At 47.9% G+C, this 22,548-nt stretch overlaps 1 protein-coding gene across 2 annotated transcripts in view; it reads left to right on the plus strand.

Moving 5' to 3' along the window:
* Positions 1–22,548, plus strand: part of LOC138567224 (5'-3' exonuclease PLD3-like) — a 323,411-nt gene that overhangs the window by 67,668 nt on the left and 233,195 nt on the right. For both annotated transcript variants that reach the window (XM_069645213.1, XM_069645212.1), the window contains 3 exons: positions 2,068–2,169; positions 2,656–2,754; positions 4,034–4,215. In XM_069645213.1, coding sequence (XP_069501314.1) covers positions 2,068–2,169; positions 2,656–2,754; positions 4,034–4,215 — 383 coding nt within the window. The remainder of the gene's footprint in view (positions 1–2,067; positions 2,170–2,655; positions 2,755–4,033; positions 4,216–22,548) is intronic.

Below are 22,548 nucleotides of genomic sequence, written 5' to 3' on the forward strand. Positions count from 1 at the left end.
TGGTTTGAGGAATATTCCATGTGTTCTTCAAGTTGGCCCCACTTGTAAAAATGCCACTTTATAAGTTTGAACTTGAGCATATGATCTTGGCTTGCTTCTTCATCTCAACTGCTTTGTGTCGGGTGATAAACTGGTGTCGTGTCCATCCTTAAAGTCCTTCACAACCACATGTGATCTCTTGGCCCTTTCATAGTTCACCCTGCCCTTCATTACGCACAGCAAAATGTTGTATGCATGTGGCACAGCTAACATCCACACCTTGTTGAGAAGTGACCAGTCACCTCTGGCAACTTTTCCAAATCCCTTCTCTATATGTAACCTTCCCTCTTTGGGCAACAGTGACTTTGTGGCCTTTTGGTGACTGTACCAACTCCCACAAGGTATTTGCAAAATCAGAAACTGAGGTCAGAGTATTTTCTTTAGGCAAGTCAAGTTCCCTCCAGTGTTCATACACCAAACAAAATAGGATAGGACATCACTCTCCTGTCAACACCAAAGAGACTGCTGTGAACCTGAAGCAAAGGTAGCTTGCAGGCTGCTGATCGTCTGTTCCAGAAGCAGGTTGACCACAGAGGGTGTGGGATGCAATTAGGGACAGGCATCTATGCCCACTTCAAGGTGGAGAAGAGTTCCATCCAGTTCTGTTTGACAGAAGGAGAAATGGTACTGCTGTATGGCAAGGGAACACTGCACACCTCCTGATGGGGAGCCTCCTGTGGGAGACCATGTGGGATCTGCAAGGACTATATGGCATTTGTTAGAAAAATTCCTTTTTGCTTCTTTTGCTCCATAAACCTCTATGGCAGCCCCCATTGTGATTGTTTCAATATTGACTTGACTTTTTGAAAGATAAGTAAAGCCAGGGGGGTGTTTTTGTGCTTTTTAAAGCACATGCAGAATTCTCAAACGGGATGCGCTTTACAATGCACAGAAATGATTGTTACAACCCTGTACCTTTTTAAAACAGGCGGAGGAGAGGCGCAGATCATGACAGGGTAATTTCCGACAGCCGTGGGTTAAACTGTGGCAGTCACACTAGCATTTTCATCCCCCCAAAAGGGGATGGAAATGCTGTATTTTCTCTCATTTCACTGAGCCTGACCTCTTAACGGCCCGTCTCTGTGAAATGCGCACCCAGCAACCAAGTGATTGCTGGGAGTCTGACACACAGTCTTGCAGGTCACCTTTGAGAATTGCGTTGCCCAGCGCATTTCTAAAAATAGAGGAAATGAAACTGACGCATTCTCTGTGCCCCTTTCATTTGTGCTAGTTTTTGAGAATCTGCCCCTCCGTCCCTTCATCCTGTGTTCCCATACCAAAGATCATCTCCAATCCCCCTTTACACTTCCAATCCCCCTTTACATTCTGCCTGCTATCACGATGTGACCTCCGTTTCCATTTAATCACCTCATTGATTCCCTTTGTCAATTTTCCTGGGCAACTCGCTTTTTGTCTATGCTTAAAATAGGTGGGGCGAAGGACTGAGAGGCAAATATCCTGACGCTGAGTCTCCTATGTTCTCATGTAAAAACATTAAACAGAAGCTCTCTTTGTACATGTGTAGTAGCTTTGCTTGGATGTGGATTCATTCTGTAAATAAGTACAGAAAAGGGCAGTAAAAAATTCATTTGTGATGTGACCATCGGATACAAATCCTCCCCTATTGTTTTCACTCTTCACCCTCTCACTATGGTCTCCTGAGTTGGCTCATTTTTGATGTTTGATCTTTTACTTGTGGTTTCTGCTTTTAGATCATTGGATGTGTTGGTAATTTCTTCTCCATGGACCTTGATAGGATTATGCCTCTCCACTTGGATCTTTGCTGGGCTTTCTTTCTCCCCGTAGGTCTTTGTTGCACTTGACTGTTTGCCTTCAGTATTTGCCAAACCTGGCTCCTACCTACCTCTTTGCCAGGATTCTCTACTCCACGCTGGTCTCTGCAGAACTTGGCTCCCCCTTGTCATTATCTTTCTGGGTGGATTCCTCTCCTTCGGTTTCTTCCAATGATGATGCCTCCTCTTCAGCATGTACTGAACCTGACTCCTTCCTTTCGGGCTTTACTTTCAGGTTCCTGGACCTCAGTCTAGACAAAAGGAACCCAGAGAGAGTGGATTGGCCAGACCGAGTCCTGCAGAAGCAAGGAGGAGAACGCCAATTGAAACCCGCAAGGTCAAAATGAGTGTGTTTGTGAAATCCTAGCCCTCCTGGAAATCCCAGTCAGACACTAGAGAAATTGTGACTTGCAGTCAGAAAAGAATTGTCACTTCCAATTCTTGTCACTGGCTAGTGGGTTGTCAGTTAAGTGACTACCGAGAAATCATTACTTTTAAGGGGTATTCTCTTGCTAACAATAAAGATGCCACTCATCTGGTTTAAGAAGAGGAAGGTATATCCTTGTCAAAAGGAACTGATTGCAATGTCATGGCTAGCAAAAGGAAGTGATGCCCTACACCCAGCAATGATACCACTAGTCCTGACACTGAGGGGGAAGTGCTCTCCCTTGCCCTGTCATTAAAGGAAGAAATGTCACCAGCAAATTGTCACTTGCCATGTCACTGGGGAAAGCAAGGTGACCTGCCCCATGACTGCAGTCACTCTGTAGAACAAATGTCTGACTCTATTTCCCCCATCCTCCTTTTGTTCCCATTTTGCCAGGTGGAAGTGCCTTACCCTTACAAGTTGTGGCCTAGTGGTAAACCAGACACTCGCCATGGTATTTCAGCTCCAAGGATGACTTATGGCAAACCTGGCAAGGTAAATGTGTGTATCATATAATGGCACTGTTCACCAACTTACCTCCTCCCTAGCATCAGTGAAATCTGCACCATGACTACAGGCATGCTCCTAAACCCTGCACTAGGTGTCTGTGCTCGGCTGCCCTGTAGGGCCCCATGGAACGTTGTCTTGTATTTTAGTTTTTTAGAATGCACATCTAGCCTAGAGACCAACAGATCTGTATTTGAGAGTCATGTGGTAAGCTGCTCTTTGAGGCACACTCATAGGCTGCTGACTGAGTGTTGTAATGTAATGTAATGTAATGGGCATTTGTATAGCGCCTTTCACCATTGGTATGGTCTCAAAGTGCTGTATGTTGAACGCCCTTGGGGTCCCGAAGTCCAGGTATGGGAAATTCATCAGATGGATATAGAATGTGTGTGTGTGCATTTTAGCAAGTATGAATGTAGGTAGCGGTGGCCAAGTCCCTGTTAGTCACTCATGTTGAGCAGCCAAGTGTGTGGGTGCAGAGAGGTAATCTGGAGAGTATAAGAGAGAGATGTGTGCAGCTAGACCGAATTATATCGTGGGCGATTGCTGCATTCTAATGGCAGAGGTGCTATGCAAGTATGTGCAGCAAGGAGAGACATAGAATGCTTGTGTGTATTTTAGCCGGTACGAGTTAGTTAGTGGTGGCCCTGATAGTCACCCAAGTTGAGCAGGCAAATGGGTGTGTGCATCGAGGTAGTCTCGGGAGTATGCAAGAGAGATGTTATGTGTACATCTAGGCCGCATTTTATCGAGGGGGATAGCTGCATTCTAGTGGCAGAGGTGCTGTGCGAAGTATGTGAGTCAGGAGAGACATTATGTGTACATCTAGACCAAATATTGTGGGGGGTGGCTGCATTCTGGTGGCAGAGGTGTTGTGTGTAGTATGTCGAGCAGGAGTGACATTAAGTGAACAGCTAGACAGAATTGTAATGTGGGGGATAGCTGCATTCTAATGGCGGAGGTGCTGTGCACATATGTGAAGTAAAGAGAGACATTATGTGAGCAGCCAGACCCAATCCTATCATGGGGGATATCTGCATTCTAATGGCAGGGGAGTTGTGCAAAGTATGTGAGACAGGAGAGTCATTATGTGAGCAGCTAGACCGAATTTTACCTTTGAGGATAGCTGCGATTTAATGGTCGTGGTGATTCCATGGGATAATACAATATTACTTACCTTCATGTCTTCATGTAGATGCAGCAGCCACCCTATACATTTGTCTTAGTGCCATATTTTTGTTCCCCTCTCTCCCACTGTGCATCTCAGAGTTCTACCCCACGCTGGATCTGTTTCCTGGTTCTCCCATGCCTGCTGCTGTTGCCCATCGCAGGCTGGTACTTCTGGGATTTCAGCTGCCCTAAATCTCTTTCGGGCTTTGCCAATCCAATCTCACTCTCACAGCTGTGGAAAGGGCAGGAGGAGGTGGTGCAGTGCACATCGGATTGCAGGTAAGAAAAGGGCATACACATGCACACTTCAGACACCTGGCGCCCCAAGCATACAGACCTCCATCTAAGTGCTGGATTGCTTTCACCTAGCAGGGAGAGTTTGTGTCCTATGTTGTCCAGGGCCGCCAAGGTACATAGGTCTTGGATTGTTCTTCTCCTACATCCCCTGTATTCTGCTCCGGCCAAACTGGTCTTAACTCAGAATAACTATTCCAGGTTAGTAGGATTTATAAAGAAAGAATGAATCACACAAATTACTGGTGAGAAGCAGATGGGAGGTAGTAGGGGTGATAGGCCACTGGTGTAGCACTCCAGGAAACTTATGAAATGTAGGAGCTGTGATGAATCCTGCAGAGTCATCGCTGATCCCCAGCCTAAAATCTCCTCCCATGAGGCCAGGGGAAGGCAGACGTTACTTGATCCCGACCCTGGGGATGGTATTATGAGGGAGGATCACATGGGAGCAGATCACTGTCCGGGGGGGTGGGCGGGAGGGACTCCCTTGGGAGAGACGTGGTATTCTTCCTTCTGTGAAGATGAAGATCCTATCATCCCCAAATGCCTGATGGCATGCTGTCACTTCCCAAGTACCTCCCATGTTGAAACCCAAAGAACATTATATGAAAAACCCCATCGACCGAATAAGCTTTACACTTTAGAAACACATGAGTCCCATTTGACAACCCTTGATTATAATGGTTCTGTCCTGGGTAAGAGTGCTGAACACAATATTACTACACATGAGTTCACATCACGGCCCCTGTTTCTGATCAACTTAATTCCAACAAGCATTTGAAACAATATAGCTTTGGAAAGCTTAAAAACAATATGGGTTCAATTCCCATAATATCTTTTGTACTGGGACGAAGAAGAGGAGAGAGGAAGTCTGTGTGGAACAGGTACAACCTTGAGCTAGAGATGCAGACTAGGTGTTTGAAGAATCATCAGCCGTGAGGGAGATTTAAAAATGTGTGCGTATTGCTATGCACTGTATTGTGGAAGGAGAGGAGGTGGTCGCAGTTCGGAGGAAGTAGAAGGAGCGGAAAGCCACGGAGGACACGAGTGGGAGACTACCTTTAAGCAGAGTCACAGTGGTGCGCCGTGCTGAAGGAGGACGCAGCTCACAGGCACCCACCTGGAGATGTTGCACAGTAGGAGAAGGACTTCAGTGAAAGTCAACTGCTGCAGGACCGGATGAGACAGTGTTGTGGAACAGAGACGGTTCCATTGGCGGAGGCGCAGGAACCAAGAAGAGACTGTGTAGCTGGGGAAACTGGCCCATCGACGGTTCTTCGTTATCGATACACGTTGAACCAATGAGTCAACCAAAAGAAGTTAGTGCCCAGGGAAGTGTTATAAAGTTAAATGACACCTGGTGAAGCAATTTGAATACTGACCAAGTAGAACAAAAGGGCAAAAAAGGGTACAATTCTCCTCACATGAGATGTCCGTTTGGGGAAACCTGGAACCGACATTGCCATAAGCAAAGAACCGGGCACATTTTGTATAATTCTCCTCATATGGGATGTCGATGTGGAGAAACATGGAACAATTCTTGCCACAAGCAGAGATACCTTAACAGTTGTGCAAAGTAGAAACCATTCCTGGCAGACGACTGAACCAAGGAAGGAGCAGTTGTGTAATGTGGAATCCATTCCTGGCAGGTGAGTAAACCAGGAAAGAAACAGTTGTGTAAAGGATAAAGACTTGTCGTTCTAAAGAGTGGGCCTCATTACAAGGCCGGCGGTAAACCGCCAGTTCTACCGACTGTTTGCCGCCGGACTGTAACACTGTTTCCGGTGCCTGATATCCCGGTGCCACTGGGACATTACAAGTCCCGGCGGGCCGCGATGTCAGGCGCCGGAAAATGTTAGCTCCCTTTCCTGCGGAGTCCGATAGGACTCCATGAGAATGGGGACTCGGAAGCACTGGCACCATTAGTAACAGTGCCAGAGCTTCCATGACAGCTGTGCCTACCAGTGCAGTTGCGGCCGGCAGGTCAGACCTGCCGCGCTAGATGGTGTCGGCAGGCACAGTTGTAGTCTACCGGTCCGGAAAGGGTGCTGCTACTTAGTGTTGCGGAAAGAAAACACTTTATCCTCCTGACAAACTATTGTAAACAAGAGACATTTGATTTGCCATTCTGATAAAAGTATTCTGTGAGGGAAACACTTACTTTGACCACCTAAGAAAAACCGTCTATGAAAGAAACACTTGTGTTAACATCTTGAGAAAAGTATTCTGTGGAAAAACTGTTGTTACATCCTAAGTAATCATTTTGACATCTTGAGAAGAATACAGGAAACAGTTGCGTTGGTTTTGAACAAGTGTTCTATGGAAGAGACATTTACTTTGGCAATTTCAGGGACATGTTGGAGGAAAGAGACATTTTTCATTGAACTCAATAGAATATTGTTAGAACAGAACTCTAAAGCGTCTTCCTGAATTGATTCAGGGGAAGGAAGTCCAATCCTGGACACAAGGATTGCTTTGCTGGAGTTATACTTTTGAACTTTTGCACATTTTTGTTGAACTGGAAATCGATACATTTACCTTACACATTTTGGTTGTATGTTAGTGTGAGGGTCAGATATATTTGGACACAGGCACAATTTTCTTCAGCTTAAGTTTTATAGGTAGGATCATTCTTGTTAGAATAGGGACAGATAGGCCTTTATCCCATCCCCCCATTATTTTTTATAAACATGACAAATGTTGAGAAAATTACAACTTTGTGTCCGTCTATCAGTTTTGACCCCTCACAGAGCCAAATTGTCACAGTTGCCAGAACTAGAATTACTAAAACCAAGCTCTGGTGTCACTAAAACTATGTTCATCCTATGGGACTATGGCTCCTCAACTTGCTATAAAGATGCTTTCTATTGAGTGGGGGCATAAGTGCACCTATGCTCTAAAATAGCTTAATGCAGTACAGAAAAAGAAGAGGGTTATCTATTTCTATCTTACAGGCCAACCTTGTCATTGGTTGAAACACACTGGACTATGAACCTCACCATTTTAGGCTTTTGTTCCCCAATTATTTCCAACTTGCGACTGGAATACACCCATCCCTGTACGATTTGGCAATCTAATACAGCTGTCCAAATTATTATTAATCTAATGACTCAATGTAACGGTTAGTTCCCTCTTATGTTAACATTAAGACTTCGATTAAGGCTTTCTCTCTCTAGCAGTTGCAAAACCAACACGCATGGCTCCATGCATAAATCTAGTATTCAGCATCTTCTTCTGAGGTTTATTCTGACATTAATAAACCCACATGCTACCCAGAGAGAGATATATAGTATATGTGCGGGTAACACCAACCCTCCCTCGTGCCTTCAGTCAGGCTACATCATAGTAAACCAATAAAACCCAGCACATAGGAACTTGTGAGAAACAGAGAGCTAGAGCCCTAGCCACACCTGTCACTGCACACACTACTCCTCACAGCCCACCTGAGAACACTTCCTACCACAGGCCAAACTCGCATTGCCATTTTGGAGCACTTCTCTGACCCCACCATACACTTATATGTCAACCCATACTATCTACATCAAAGGTACCACATCCGTGGGAATCTCTGTGCTAGTCGGAACACCTTTTGACATTGACTGCATGGTGCAAAACATATGTTCTCTTTACTTCTTTCTGATTGTGTCACAACCTTGGGAATGTAATAATTCTGTGTGTACACAATATTGATGCATGTATGCACTGGTCCTTTTGTGCTTATAACACACTTTCATAAATGGATGACCCATGCACTTCTCTGGGGAAAATCCCTTCCTATGATGCTAGGGAGGTGAGGCCGCTAACCAATAGTCTCCCTAGGGGTGGTAACCTGTGGGAGGATCTCATGGGGAGGGACTGCTCTTCTGGGGATGAGGATGCAATTGGGAGGCACAACCCCTGTGAAATCCCATCACGTAGGCTGACGATGATGCCCAAATCTTACCAATATAACATCACCTCCGAAACTGGGGTGAGGGGAGATGCACCGGGACCCGGGGCTGCCCCTGGGGCCGCGATCACGCACCTGGGTCGTGTCCAGGGGTTCCCTTAGATCCTGTATACGAACAGAGGACGCACCGAGGGAACGAAGACAATCTGTCTCTGAACCCCATGGTAAGTCAAGACAGCTTTGGTCACCAACCAAATAACATGTTGAAACCTGGCAAAGGTGGTAAGCAGCAATCAAAACTGCAATTCGACGCAGTCCTGCTAGCCAAAAGCACTGGTGCATTGGACGAGTCCTTGGACGCTCACCCCCCGGATCCCGCAGCTGCATTTCAGGATATAAAGGCCATGTGTACGCAGTTGCAGTCTAGTATACAGTCCCTTGACAGGAAACTAGATAAATTAACTTGCAGTAGATCATATGCAGGTCCGGTTGGACAAACACAGCGAGAGACTTGACGAGGCGGAGGAGAGACTGTCGAGAGTGGAGGATGGGACAGCCTCGGTCTCCTGAGACACAACAGGAATATAGAGGGCCGGGAGAGAGCTCAAGGAGAAGCAGGAAGACATAGAATCTAGGTCGAGAAGGAATAACATCAGGATTGTGGGCCTATTGGAGTCAGCTGATCAGAGGAACATGGAGTCCCTAGTGGAGGGAATAATGCAGCAGGCCTTGGGTCCCGAGGGGTTCTCCCCGATGTTCATCGTCGAACGTGCGCATAGGATTCCGAGTGGAAGGAGGCCGATATCCTGGGGCACCGCCCCGACCGCTAATTGCCCGCCAGCTGAATTCCCGCTATAGAGAGACACCACTTCGGAAGGCTCGGGAGAAAGGGACGTTTTCATACAGAGGAGACACTATTAAGTTCTTCCCGGATTTCTCGGACAAGGTACAGGCAACCAGGAGGACATTCATTGATGTCAAGAAAAGGCTGCGGATAGGAACATGAAATACGCCATGCTATTCCCAGCTAAATTGCGAGTTGAGCATGAAGGGCGATCTCTATTCTTTCAGACCCCGGAGGAGGCTTCCTCCTTCATTGATACAGTACCCGGATCCCCTGGACAAGGAGGAAATAATGCCTAATGTGTTGCCAGAGAGTGCCTAAACTGGGGGGCAGCGTGGTGACGAGTAAGACTAGGGTTCAAATTCATAAGTTAGTGGCCAGTATATCCGCCAGGGTGCTGAAGAGGGTCGGGCTTGCAGCTACCCCTCGAGCGAGAGCATAGTACAAGTATGTTGTGGGTGAAGTGCGAGCCAAGAAGTTGGGGTGTTTGGCGGGGGTGAGGGGATTGAGGGGTGTAAGGGGGGGTGGGGCACGGGGGGAGGGCAGTTCACCGACAAGTTGGGGTGGTTGTTGGTGGGGGAGCGGGGAGGGCTTGGAAGTGTTGGGGTTCAGCAGGGGGGAGAGGGGAGGGGACACACGTTCACTGACAAGTCGGGGTTGTTGGTGGCGGGGAGGGTGGGCTTGGCACACTCGAATCGGGTGCTTGTAAAGTTGTCCCGCCACACCGACTCGGAATGCTGGGTCAATACGCGTGCTGCACAAGTACTAGATTGAGATATGGCATCACTTAAATTTTGCACGTGGAATGTTAGAGGGTTGAAATGCCCCATAAAACGCCTCAAGATACTGCTGTATATGCAGAGGCACAAGATTGAAATAGCATTCCTACAGGAGACACATTAAACAAGGGATAATGAAACTACCTTTGGGAATATATTGGGCTGTAACAGGTATTTTTTGTCTTACTCCACATACGCCAGGGGGGGTCAGCACACTGATGCACCATAAGGTCGCAGTGATAAAGGATGAAGGAGTTAGAGGCCTTATGGTGCAGGGGAGCATACAGTGGAAGCTGTACACATTAATTAACTACTATGGTCCCAATAAGGACACAGCAGAGACCCTTGATTGGATAGATCGGCAGCTTGGAGGTTTATCGGCTGGGGAGGTGATTTGGGCTGGGAATTTCAATGCTGTGATGCACCCAGAATTAGACCGATCCAGAGGAGTACAGGGAGGAGGGAATAGAGGGATGAATCGCCTGCATGATGTGACACACCTGTGGGATGTCGCCGATGTGTGGAGGGTGAGACACCCGGGAGTATGGCAGTACACTTGTCACTCCGATACCCATGGATTGGCTTCGAGAATAGACTTCTTTCTCATTTTGCAATCATTATTGGGCAGGGTCAGAAGGGTCGAGATCCTTGCTCGCACCCTTTCGGATCATGCGCCTGTTCTTCTCGAACTGGGATTAGATGGTCGTACTAGGGGGGAGATCCCATGGCGATTCAAGAGTGAAGGCCTTTCAGACATGGTATTTAGGGACGGCTTGACGGGGGCGCTAAATACCTTCCTCGAACTAAACGTGGGCTCAGTACAGTCTCTGGGGACAATCTGGGAGCACTTGAAGTGTGTCATAAGCGGCGAATGCATATCTAGGGAAGCAGGCATTCTTAAACTAATTAGGAGGGAACTGGCAGCTAAGGAGGATATCCTACAAAAGCTGCAGACGCCCAATTCGGTCCCCTCGGACCAAATTCGGGCTGAGATCCTTAAGTACCGGCAGGAGTTTCAAACACTAGCGCTAAGGGAAGTCAACTTTATAAGAAACGCAACTAATATACTGCAATATGGTGAAGGTAATAAGCCGGGCCGAACCCTGGCGAGGGCAACAAAAATGGATAATTTCACAGGAAGAATCCAGGCGATGGCGGATGAGCATGGGAATAACAAATTTGAGGACATGGAGATAGTTCAGCAGTTCTTCCGAGTCTATAGCCGCTTATATTCCTCGAATCTAAATGCACCCCGCGTGGACATTGAGAATTATTTCGATCGGGTGGCGCTGCATTGGTGCACGGATGCCCAGAGGGAACACCTGAACCGTCCACTATTATTGGATGAGGTTTTGAATGCAATTAAATCGCTGCCGACCGGGAAATCACCGGGGCCCGACGGGTTCACGGCGGATTTTTATAAGCCTTTTGTGGACTCTCTGGCACCTCACCTGCTAGAGATGTACCGGCACAGCTTAGAGGCAGGAATCCTTCCGGAATCACTGCGAGAGGCAATAGTGGTGGTATTGCTGAAGCCTGATAAGCCAGGTAATGAATGCTCCTCATATCGTCCAATCTCATTAATCAACATTGACAATAAGATCTTACCGAAAATTCTGGCCTCACGATTGTCTCCCTACATGCCAGAGATAGTATTGGCGGACCAGGCTACCTTTATCCCGGGCCGCTCTATCTCATATGGCCTCAGGAAAATGTTTGGGCTGATGGTGGCGTTTCCCCCTGGGGATTCCCTGGTGGCCGCCTTGCTAGACGCCACCAAGGCGTTTGACTCTGTTGAATGGCCGTTCATGTTTTCTATTCTACATCGCATGGGAATGGGGGCCCACTACATAAGTATGGTGAAATTGCTGTGTACACAACCGACGGCAAGGGTGAGGGTGAATGGCCAACTAACTATGACCATCCCTCTAGAGAGGGGGACACGACAGGGATGCCCCTTGTCACCCCTACTTTTCGCTTTGGTGGTCGAGGCATTGGCTGAAAGGGTTAGAGACGTGCACTTACACCAGGGGATCTAGCTATATAACCATAAACTAATAATCTCATTGAATGCTGATGACATGGTACTGTTTATTAAGGACCCCGGGGTGAACCTGAATCCGGTGATGAGGGAAGTTCAGGGATTTGGGGTGGTGTCCGTGCTATGGGTTAACACGTCAACATCAGTGCTTTTCCCACTAACTGAGGCGACGGTCCAATTTCAAGACACATGGGGATTTCAATGGCACATGACCTACACACGCTACCCAGGCATTTCTATCGCGAGGGACCCGCTGGTGGTGTATCATAACAACTACGTCAAGGTTCTGAACGAGGTCAGGGAAGCCCTGTGTAGGTGGAAGAAGCTCCCACTGAATTTATATGGGCGGATATCCGTTGTCAAAATGACGCTGCTTCCCAGGCTCATTTATATCTTTCTGAATGCCCCAGTGGCGGTCCCCGGGGATTACTTTCGTAACCTGAAAGCTGCAATAACACAATTCATATGGGCAGGTAAGCCGGCTAGAGTTTCGTGGGATAAGTTGGTGGCTCCCGTGTCAGAAGGGGGTCTAGCTCTACCTGATTATGAGGCATACTATGAGGTGGCGCAAGCTGGGTTTTTGGTATATTGGCATAGGCTGCAACACGACAGGAGCCCCGTAGAGGTGGAAAGGGCGGTGGCTGCACCCAATCTGCTTAGGTCGATCATCTTGCTGGCCCCGAGCCGTATACACTATCCAAAGAACCTGGTGGAGGTAACGTGCCAGGCCTGGATTCAATTAGAACGGAAGAGGAAGGGTGGAGTTCTCTACTCACCCCAGCTCCCAGTTGTATGTACACCGGAGATACCCATTACTAGCGAGAAATGCTTTGTAGATATGTCTAAAGAATTGGGCATCAAATGCTTTGGAGATCTGTTTCCTGAGGGAAGGTTTGTGTCCCTTGGGGATTTGAGGGGGACACTATCAGCCCTAGATGTATTTCTATACTTCAGGCTCAAGGTGAGTATGTTCAGTGCTTAGCACCTTTCCTGACCAGCCGCCAATATCCCCTATACTGGATAAGATGCTTAAAGGCCTGATGGGAAGACATATGCTCACGGGGCTATACTCAATGTTTATCCAATCCAGGGGCATGGGAGCACCATACCCGCGGGAAAAATGGGAGAGAACATTGGGATGGGAGATCCCGGAGAAGACTTGGACCTACTGCTGTGAGGGAATAAGGAAGGGAGCTATTAATGCCGGGTTTAAACTGATCCATTTTAAATATATTCACCAATTTTATTACACACCCGCTAGACTCAAGGAATTTTTCCCGGATGCCACAGGGAGATGTAAGAGGTGTCAACCAGAAATGGCTGATTTCCTTCACGTTGCTTGGAGTTGTCCAAACATACAACAGTTCTGGGAGGGAGTGTTTGAAACGATTGGTGGGATTATAGGCCAAACATTGCAGCCTGACCCAATGATGGGATTGTTGGGCTACACAAAAGAAGTTCCTGGAAGAACGCAGAAATTAGTAGCCTTGCTCCTTATACTGGCTAAGCGGAGAGTGGCCATGCTGTGGGGAAGGGGGAGAGCTCCCAAAATGTCACAATGGAAAGATGACATTATATATTGTAATGACATGGCGAACGGATGGGGATCGATGAACAGGCAACAATGCTGCGATACTGGCATGTGGGATGCGTATACACATCCTTTGCTCCAACAAACTGCTACTGGAGACTTTGAGGCATTGGTGGGTGGCACCAAATTGGGGAATTAATTGGGGAATGCAGGGGGTTAAGAATGCACCTGCATGTGTCGCCATTCATTAGCTGAACATTACTGGAAGAAACTGAGAACCGACCAGCGGCAATAATGACAATAATCGTCTATGTAAACTATATTAATAGAACTGATGGAAAATGTCAAGATACGGTGTGTCAAGGGGCGGAGGGGAAGGGTTTCGGGGGTTGTTAGCACTGTGTTCTGGTTGTATATTGTTCCTTTAATAAAGTTAATAAAAACAAATTTAAAAAAAGTGTAATCATATCTGTTTGCATATGTCCTATCGTTGACATGTATTTTTTAAAAAGATGACAGTACATTACTTTCCTCCTCGGGGATCATATTGCATAAATAAAGTCGGAACAGTGCCCATATGTCCTTAGGTCGGCATGCTGATGGTAAAGTTATAGTGAATTGTTCCTCTCATTCATTTATCATTGACAAGTCTTTCAAAAAGTCAACTGTGCTGGGGGCTTCTGTAGATTTCCAGCATTTCAGGATGTTTCGCTTTGCAACTACGCATGCTACGTTAAAGAGACGTCTGGTGGTGTCTGCCACCTTGCCGATATCCCCGAATAGATACTTCCGAGGGGAGGGTGTGGCCGGAATTGTAGTGATGTCTTCTAGGATTTCTGCTACCTCCCCCCAGAATTTAGCCACAGGTGGGCAGTCCCAGTACATATGAAACGAATCTGCCTTAGGGGTATTGCATTTGGGACATTTCCCTGTGTGTCTGTCTACGAACTTGGCCAGTTTGGCGGGGGTGTAATGAAGTTGATTTAGTATCTTAAATTGGATCAGTCGCAACCCTGAGTTCATAGAGACATGTTTAGTAAGTTGGCAGTATCTGGGCGAGCTAGTTTGACACAGTTCTACTCCCAGATCTCGTTCCTAGGCCTCTTTAATGTTACTTGATTCAGCGTGTGTTTGGACTAAGTTGTATAGTGCAGATACACTCTTCCTGTTTCCGTCATTACCCCGATACATTCGTGTGTGGGTGGTTCCGCCGGGAACGTAGGCCATTTAGCAGTGAAGGCGGCTTTCATTCTATAGAATTGAAAAAGTTTAAGATGTTCCCCTCCCACTGCCTCGACAAAATCATTTAGTTCGCAGAACTTGCCCCCGGGAACATGTTGCGCATATTGAATTGTTTGTTTGGGTTCTATGTCTCCTCTAGTGCCTTATCAAATGTAGTCGTTCTGCCAGGATAATTCCATAACGGTATCTCTGGATCGTATGGGGACGTAAGACCGATCCTTCTATATATCTTAAATCATGCTTGGGCAGTGGTGCTGACGGGATCGTATTCGCAGGAGTCCTTCCGCTTGGGGTCAAACATCACCGATTGTACGTCCGAGGGAGATGCTGCATATCTTTCCAATGAGATGTGTGGCCGTATCCTCCGGGTCGAACCATTGTCTCGCAAAGTGTGTCTGTGATGCTAGATAATAAAGTTCAAAATTTTGGACCATTTCAGCCTGGCAGTTTTTCCCCCCCATGCAAATGTAGAGGTCAATGAGTTGAGTTTCGTGAAACATTTTCTGCCCGGCCAGATCGGGATATTGCAGAAAAGGTGTAATAGTTTGGGTGCACCACCATTTTAAGGAGTGATGTTCAACCATATGAGATGGGGAGGCTGGCCCAAAGTTGTAGTTTGACTGAGATGGATTGCAATAGTTCCCTGCGGTTATCTGCATATAGTGAGCACATTTCTCTTGCTATCGTGATGCCTAGGTAGCAGACACGCGCAGGGGACAATTTGAAACCCTGTATGTTAGTCATGTCTTTGGTGTTGGGAGTAAGCGGAAACAGTTCGGACTTAGCAATGTTAACCTTCTATCCTGAATGCTCAGATAACCTTTAGATATCCGCCATAATGGGGGCCAAATTTTCTTTGGGATTTCGAATGTATAGCAGGGTGTCGTCTGCATAAAGGGAGATTATTTGCGGTGCCCCCGTCATTCTGAGACCCCTGTGTGCGTGGTTTTGCCGCACATATTCGGCCATGGGTTCTATTGTGAGCGCAAACAGAATGGGGGTGAAGGGACAGCCCTGTCTGGTACCTCTACTTAGCAGAAATGGTGATGACATGGTGTGGTTGGTTAGGACCCTCGTTCCCGGGCATGTGTAGAGTAGTTGGACGCATTTTCCAAAATACTGACCTATTCTGAATCTCTCGTGCATCAGGAACAGATAAGACCATGAGACGGAGTTGAAAGCCTTTTCGGCATCAAGTGACGCTACGCCTGCATTCGCCTTCGGATTTATCTGTGCCATTACTCCGAAGAGTCATCTTAAATTTAGGGTCGTGGATCTAGTCGGTATGAAGCCTGTTGGTCGGGGTGAACCAATATGGACATATAGGGAAGTAGTTTGGTCGCCAGAATTTTTGCAAAAATGTTTGCGTCCGTATTAATGAATGAAGGGGGTCTATATGAGCCCATATTTTGTGGGGGCTGCCGGGGTTTGAAGAGGACCGTAATTACTGCCTCACGCATAGTGTCTGGTAATATTCCCCATTCCATCGCCTCTTCCCAGACCTTCAACAGGGCCGGGGCTAGCTTGTCTTGAAATTCTTTGTATAATTCCGCTCCCAGACCATCCGTTCCCGGGGCCCTGCCTGGGGTTAAAGCTTTAATTGCCTATGTTATTTCCTCCAGTGAAACGGGGGTGTCTAATAGCATTTGTGTTTCTGAGGTGAGTGTTGGAAGGTTGAATGCATGTAAGTAATCTGTTATCTCCTCTCTCGATTTGGTGTCTCTGTTGGAGTATAATGTCTTTTAAAATTCAGAGAATGTGTCATTGATGTCTTGATCTCGATTCACCATGCTCCCATTGGATGTCTGAATGTTAGTTATGGGAGTATGATGGCTTTCGGCTTTGAGCATCTGAGCCAGGAATGTCCCTGCCTTGTTGCTTTCCCCGTATCTCTGAGCCCGGGCTGGGGCGGTCATGTACTGGATCTCACGTTCAGCTAGTTTATTGAATTCACCCATCGTCAAGTGTATATCCGAAAGGGCTTCTTTGCTATGTGTGGTATACTCAAGCTCAAACACAAGCAGCTCAAGCTTTGCTTCCATCATGTCTAATTCCCTTCTGGCAGACCTCAGCAGTCACGTGGACTTTGCCATAATTTGCGCCTCGCACCCACACTTTGAATGTTTCCCATATCGTGGCATACTTGTCTACATACCCTTCATTTAGTTGAAAGAGTTCTTCTATTTCGATGTGTAATGATTCACACACATGTGGGTCCCTTAGTATACCGGGGGGCATTCTCCAGCATTTAGCACGTGGAGTACCGTTATGGATATTTAGGGTAATTGTTATGGGGGAGTGGTCCAAAAGTGTGCGCGGATACATCTCACAGCTCAAGACCGTGCTTGATAGGGTAGAGCTGAGAAGCCAGTAATCAATGCGGGACTCAGTGGTGTACTGATGAATAATAAGTGTAACACTTTTCCTGTGGGTGTAGCTCTCGCCATATATCTACCATGGGCATTTGTTGCATTATCTGCCGTATGGTCAATGCAGCCTTAGTAGGGGATCGGGAAGAAGTTGAAGACAGGTCAAGGGTTGTGTCGAGGATCGTGTTGAAGTCCCCCCCACCCCAAATTACTGCTGCATCTTCAGCAGTGGTTAGCAAGTTATGTATGGTGCTGTAGAGGTTGGGGTCATCGATATTAGGGCCAAATGTGTTGACAATAACAACCTCTCGTTCCGCCACCTCCCCCCAGACCAGAACATATCTCCCATGGGCATCTATTTTGGTATCTCGAAGCCAGAACCCCAGTTCCGGATGGATCAATGTGAGAACCCCCCTTGAATGGGACGAGTATTCGGTATAGTATCTTAGTGGGCCCCACCTAGGAAGAAAGTTAGTACAGACTTGATCGAGTGCATGCGTCTCTTGTAGAAGTATGATCTGGGGGTTATGTCTGGTGATATAAACTGCTGTTTTCCGGGCCTTGATCGGGTTGTTGAGGCCACGGATGTTTCATGAAAGGAGTTTGATAGTTATACCCCTGTCAACCTGCGCCATAGTCTTCCTTTGTCATAGTTGTGCGACTTAGTCTGTGTGTGCTATCCGCTATAGTAGCCGTGTCCGATGTAACTAAACTCTCAGATTTTAAACATTTGCCAGTTGTAACCAAACTTTGTACCCAATTCCCACCTACACCATCAACCCCAACCCGATGATGTATCCCATTCCCCATAACACTCATAACCTGTGGAACTCTCCTGAGGGTAGCTCGTTGCAGCCGCATGGCCTCCTTCAACAGAGGCTCTGGATCCCAACTGTCAGTTATTATTAATTGGAGCCATACATACTTGTTGAAGGCCTTACAACACGTAAAAGGATATCGATGCAGACCCAACTCAATCAGCTGAGTCCAGGTTATCTCTGTCCAAGCGTGGTTGCATGTTCTGATCCCGTGCCCGATAGGGATATTTGCCTCGACATATGACATAGCTTCGGTGGGATTCTCGAAGAAATGTGACCTGCCCCCGTGTTGGATTCACATCTTCACTGGAAAGATGGGCGTAGGGGATGCGGCGAAGCCTTAGTTGTCTCTTCACCAGTTCATAGGCTCTCCTTTGTGTTTGGACACTGGTCGAAAAAACCGGGTATATGTGCACCCTGTTTTCCTCGTAACGTAGGGTACCTTTTTCTCTGGACAGCCTCGGGATCGTGTCCCTGTAGTTGAGTAAACGTGCAATTATCGTGTGGGGTGGCGCTCCAGGCTTAGGTGGTGGTGCCAGGGTGCGGGTTGCCCTTTGCACAAGGAAGTGATCAGAAAAGGATTCTGTACCTAGAAGGGATTTCAATAGGTTTTCCACATGTCACTCCATCGGGCCCTTACAGAAGGATTCTGAAATACCGACAATGCGAATGTTGTTCCTTCTGGATCTCGATTCGAGATCCTCACATTTAGCTTGGGTCTTGTGTAGATCTCCCTTCAGTTGTGCAAAGTCCTGGCTGTGTTGTGTTATAGCATCTTCGTTCGTGCTGATCCTGTTCTCTGCATCCGTGATGCGCAAGCTTTCCTTGTCCACTCTAGCCTTCAAGGAACTGATTGTTGCCACGATATCATCCAGTTTAACATTTACTGCTGCTAAGCCATTTTGCACCATAGTCATTAGGTGGTCTTCTCTTGCGTCGGTTGGCACCTCAGCCTGGTTGACTGTGCCCATTGATGTGGTGGCGGGCGACCCATGAGGTTGGGAGCTAGCAAAGGAGTCCATTGGGCCGGTTTTCTTCATGCCTGTACTTTTCTTCTCGTTGCGGCCCATGTGTCGCCGATTGTAGTCGAGAGTGGGTTGTGTTCTCCCACGTCTCGTGTTGATATGGGACCTTTTTTACTGTTTGGTATTGTCTGAGTGAGTAGGGTATCTTGGCTGCATGTTCCGCCCTGCTGGGTCCCAATGTACTAGGATCTGTTGCAGATTGGCAGTGTTCCTACCAAGATAGTGGAGTACAGTGCTGCTGGACCATGTCCCCAGGGCTTCTCCTAGTTGTTGCCTGGGGTTCGTTATATGATAGGTTTTTCACTCTGGCCCGGACTCTGCCCAATAGTAGGTTTCAGGAAGATATTTGGGTCCTTCTGAGGGCAGGCCCGTATTCAGTTTCGACCCACTTGCAAGGATGATTTATCGTATGTACCCCCTGCTCTTCGAGATCATCTATTGCGGCAGAAGTATGTGTAGCCACCCCATTGCTAGGATGTTTTAAGGTGTCTTGACCCTTCTGCGGCGAATGTGGGGTCCCAAACTGCAGGGCTCAGGATCCTAATGCGGATTCATTCAAAAGTGCGTAGCATTAAGCCGGGGCCTGCTTGGGATAGGGCCGTGGGCGTTGGAGTTTCGATAACCGGGAGACCAAAACTTCAGCTTACAGCGTGTTCTCTCAGCGTAATGACTTGGATTGGGGTTGAACACGGTCCTCCAATTATGTGGGCCTCAGCCCCTCACTTTATCAGACGTTACCGGGCCGCTCCACCAATGTCCCACACCTAGCATCAATGTATGGGTCTACGGGGTGATTTCAGTTTTTTTGGGCCATTCTCGGATGGGTTGTCTCTACCCACGCACTATGGGGCCGTGGGGTACCGCCCGGATGGTGTTAGCTCTCCCCCCTCGCAGTGCGGGGCACGTACCTCTGTAATATCGGCGAGCGTTCCGCCTCCTGCAGTGGCCGTAGCCCGTTGCTCACCTCGGCCGGTCCCCCCTCCCCCTCACCAGAGGGTCAGCAACTAGGACGGCCCTCCGCCAGTCCCCCCACGGCCCCTTGGGGGATGCGAGTGGCGGGAAGCTGGCCGGGAACCGGCAGTTGCCCTTGTGTGGACGGTGGCACGCCCACCGGCGAGCCGACATGAGGAGCAGAAGAACCACCCAGGCACTCCTCCGCCCGTTTCCAGGATCTGCCGTGCACAAATGTAAGGTGCCTCTGATTAATGTTGTAGGTGGATGGGGTGAACGGGCGCCTCTGTCAGCGGTCCACAGATGCGCTCCTCCCCCACGCGGCCCTGCGATGCCCATGCAGCCGCGGTGTGGCGCAGGCCTCCTCCGGATCTGTACGTTGGTTCACGCCCAGCGGGTCAGCCCGCCCCTTCTTAGTTTGCTGCAAACTCCGTAATGGGACGGCGGTTTTCGCCCAGATTTGCTCAGTCTGCAGTACATGTTGAGGCTCCAGGCCAGAAAAGTATTTACTGTCTTTTTTGGCTCCAAACAGGATTAATTTAATGCCAGGATAGTTGGGGGGGGGGGGAGGGAATCGGAGCTCTTTGCTCAGGCAACCATCTCGATTGCGCGCAACAGCGCCCCCTAGTCGTCCCCATATTTAAACTGAAAAGCAAAGACTGACTGTTCTTCGTCATCCTCTGACCCGTCCTGCAATAGCCTGTGCGGTTCTAGCAAGCTGGAAGCTGTGATCAGACCAGAGGGATAACCGGGCAACCGAGGAGAACGCATCGAAGCCTGGAAAGCTGGTGCAAGGCTGCGGGAGAAGGCAGCGAGGCTCATCTCCAAGGGTGAGAAGAGAAATAGCGGCAAGAGAAATAGCGGGACACCCCAGAAGTGTCTTTTCACTTGCAGAGACTGAAAAGTGGTGCCATGACCTCTAGTGTGTGTGGACTGTTCGGTTCGACCACAGTGCCGATGACTCCTACTGTAGCCTACAGCAAAACCGCATAGGTCAGGAGAGAGCGACAGACCAGGGTGGAGACGTAACCTGTCACGAGGGGTCCGACAGCTACGCCGAAGTGGTCCACCCTAACTCAAGCTGCAGAGGGGCGTGATGCAGAGGTCGACCAAAGGAAGAAGTTGAAGAAGGAAGGACTAACCTGTTCCCTGGGAGAAAGTAAAGGGAACACACACAAGTCTGGGAGGGTTCTGGGAAGTTACAAGAATGTCAACCCTAAAGAAATAGAAACCGTAAACAATTTTGTAATACAGCTTTAGAGAACCTGCAGGGCGTTTGGATGCTTTACATCCAGGAGAAGGCAGTCATTGTCCTGGATCTGTAGTCAGGACCTAGTGATTGAAAGTGGTGAACGACAATTGGTACCCACAGGCTTAATCTTGTCCCCATCAAAAGGCACATATATACGGCTTGTGTCCAAGTCCGTCCTGGCATGGAGGCATGGACTAGATCTGGTAGCAGGGGTGGTTGACCCAGATTACCAGTCGATGTGAAGATTCTGCTCCATGATCTGGAGAAGAAATCCTACCACGTACAAATTGGAGACAAAATAGCCCAGGGTGTGCGTGAGGTGGCTCTGTTTCCGAAATCTGTCGAAGTCCTCGAGCAAGAAATTTCTGAACCGGACAGCAAGGGTTTGGGGAAGCCGATGAACCTCTCCTTGGGGACGTTGTCCCATTAACATACAAAGGTGGTTCAGTTAGTGCAGAACTGCGAGGTCCGTTTGATGAAGACCCAGAAGTAGCTCCAGATCTAGCATTCAAACAATCGAACAATCAAATATTGACTGAGGCCTTTCATCAGGCCATTTTGTAGGAGAGGGTAGAGAAAAGGGTGGCCTCTTCTTCTTTGTAAATAAAGGTCTCCTTTAACGCAGAGATGTTGGCCCCAAAGGAATAGCAAGAATATAGTTGGTGTTGCCTAGAAGCCATAAGCGCATTGTTTTAGAAATGGCACATGCCCACCTAATATCTGGACATCTGGGCATTGACGAGATGCAGAACCAAATAGTACCCAGATTGTACTGGCCGGGTGTACATGCAGACGTTAAAATCTTCATTTCCACATGCATCCTATGCCAGAAAACAGCAATGGCCAATGTTTCAGCGGCCCTGTTACAGCCCCTTCCAGTTATAGACGTCCCATTCTCAAGATTAGGGATGGATATTGTTGGCCCATTAGAACGATCCCGACTAGGAAACAAATCTATTTTGGTCATTGTTGACTATGCAACCCGTTATCCTGAAGCGTTCCCAATAAAGAGCACAACCTCTCAGCAGATCTTAAAATACGTTATACCTTTTTTTTTAAAATCATGTGTCAGTTTCCCTAAGGAGATTCTAACAAACCAAGGGAGTACCTTTATGTTGAGACTTATGGCTGAAGTGAACGGGATCCTCCACATTGCCACACTTTGCGGATGGTATACAGAGGTGCAAACAGATGGGCTTTTGAAACTATTTAATCAGACCCCAAAGACCATCCTTAGGAAGTTGGTTGAGACCAATGGCCGAAATTGGTATTTGATAGTGCATTGGGCTCTTTGCATTCTGCAAATCGACCCTCCCCCAAACCCCCCACCAGCCTCTTTAGGTTTTTCTCCATTCAAACGTGTATGTGGGAGGGTCGTCCTAGATATGCGTAGAGAAACTTGGGAGGAGTATGAGGAGGCTGTCTTACCCTCATCTCAGACAGCCCAACATCTAAAGGAACATATAACAGTGGTCCAGGAACTGGAGCATAAACACCTAGAACAATCCCAGGGAGCCCAGAAAGCAGATTATGGACGGAAGACCATAAAAAGATGTTTTCTATTGGCCAGAATGTTT

This window comes from Ambystoma mexicanum, chromosome 2p, assembly GCF_040938575.1.
Source record: "Ambystoma mexicanum isolate Mex_15411 chromosome 2p, UKY_AmexF1_1, whole genome shotgun sequence".
Classification (NCBI taxonomy): Eukaryota; Metazoa; Chordata; class Amphibia; order Caudata; family Ambystomatidae; genus Ambystoma; species Ambystoma mexicanum.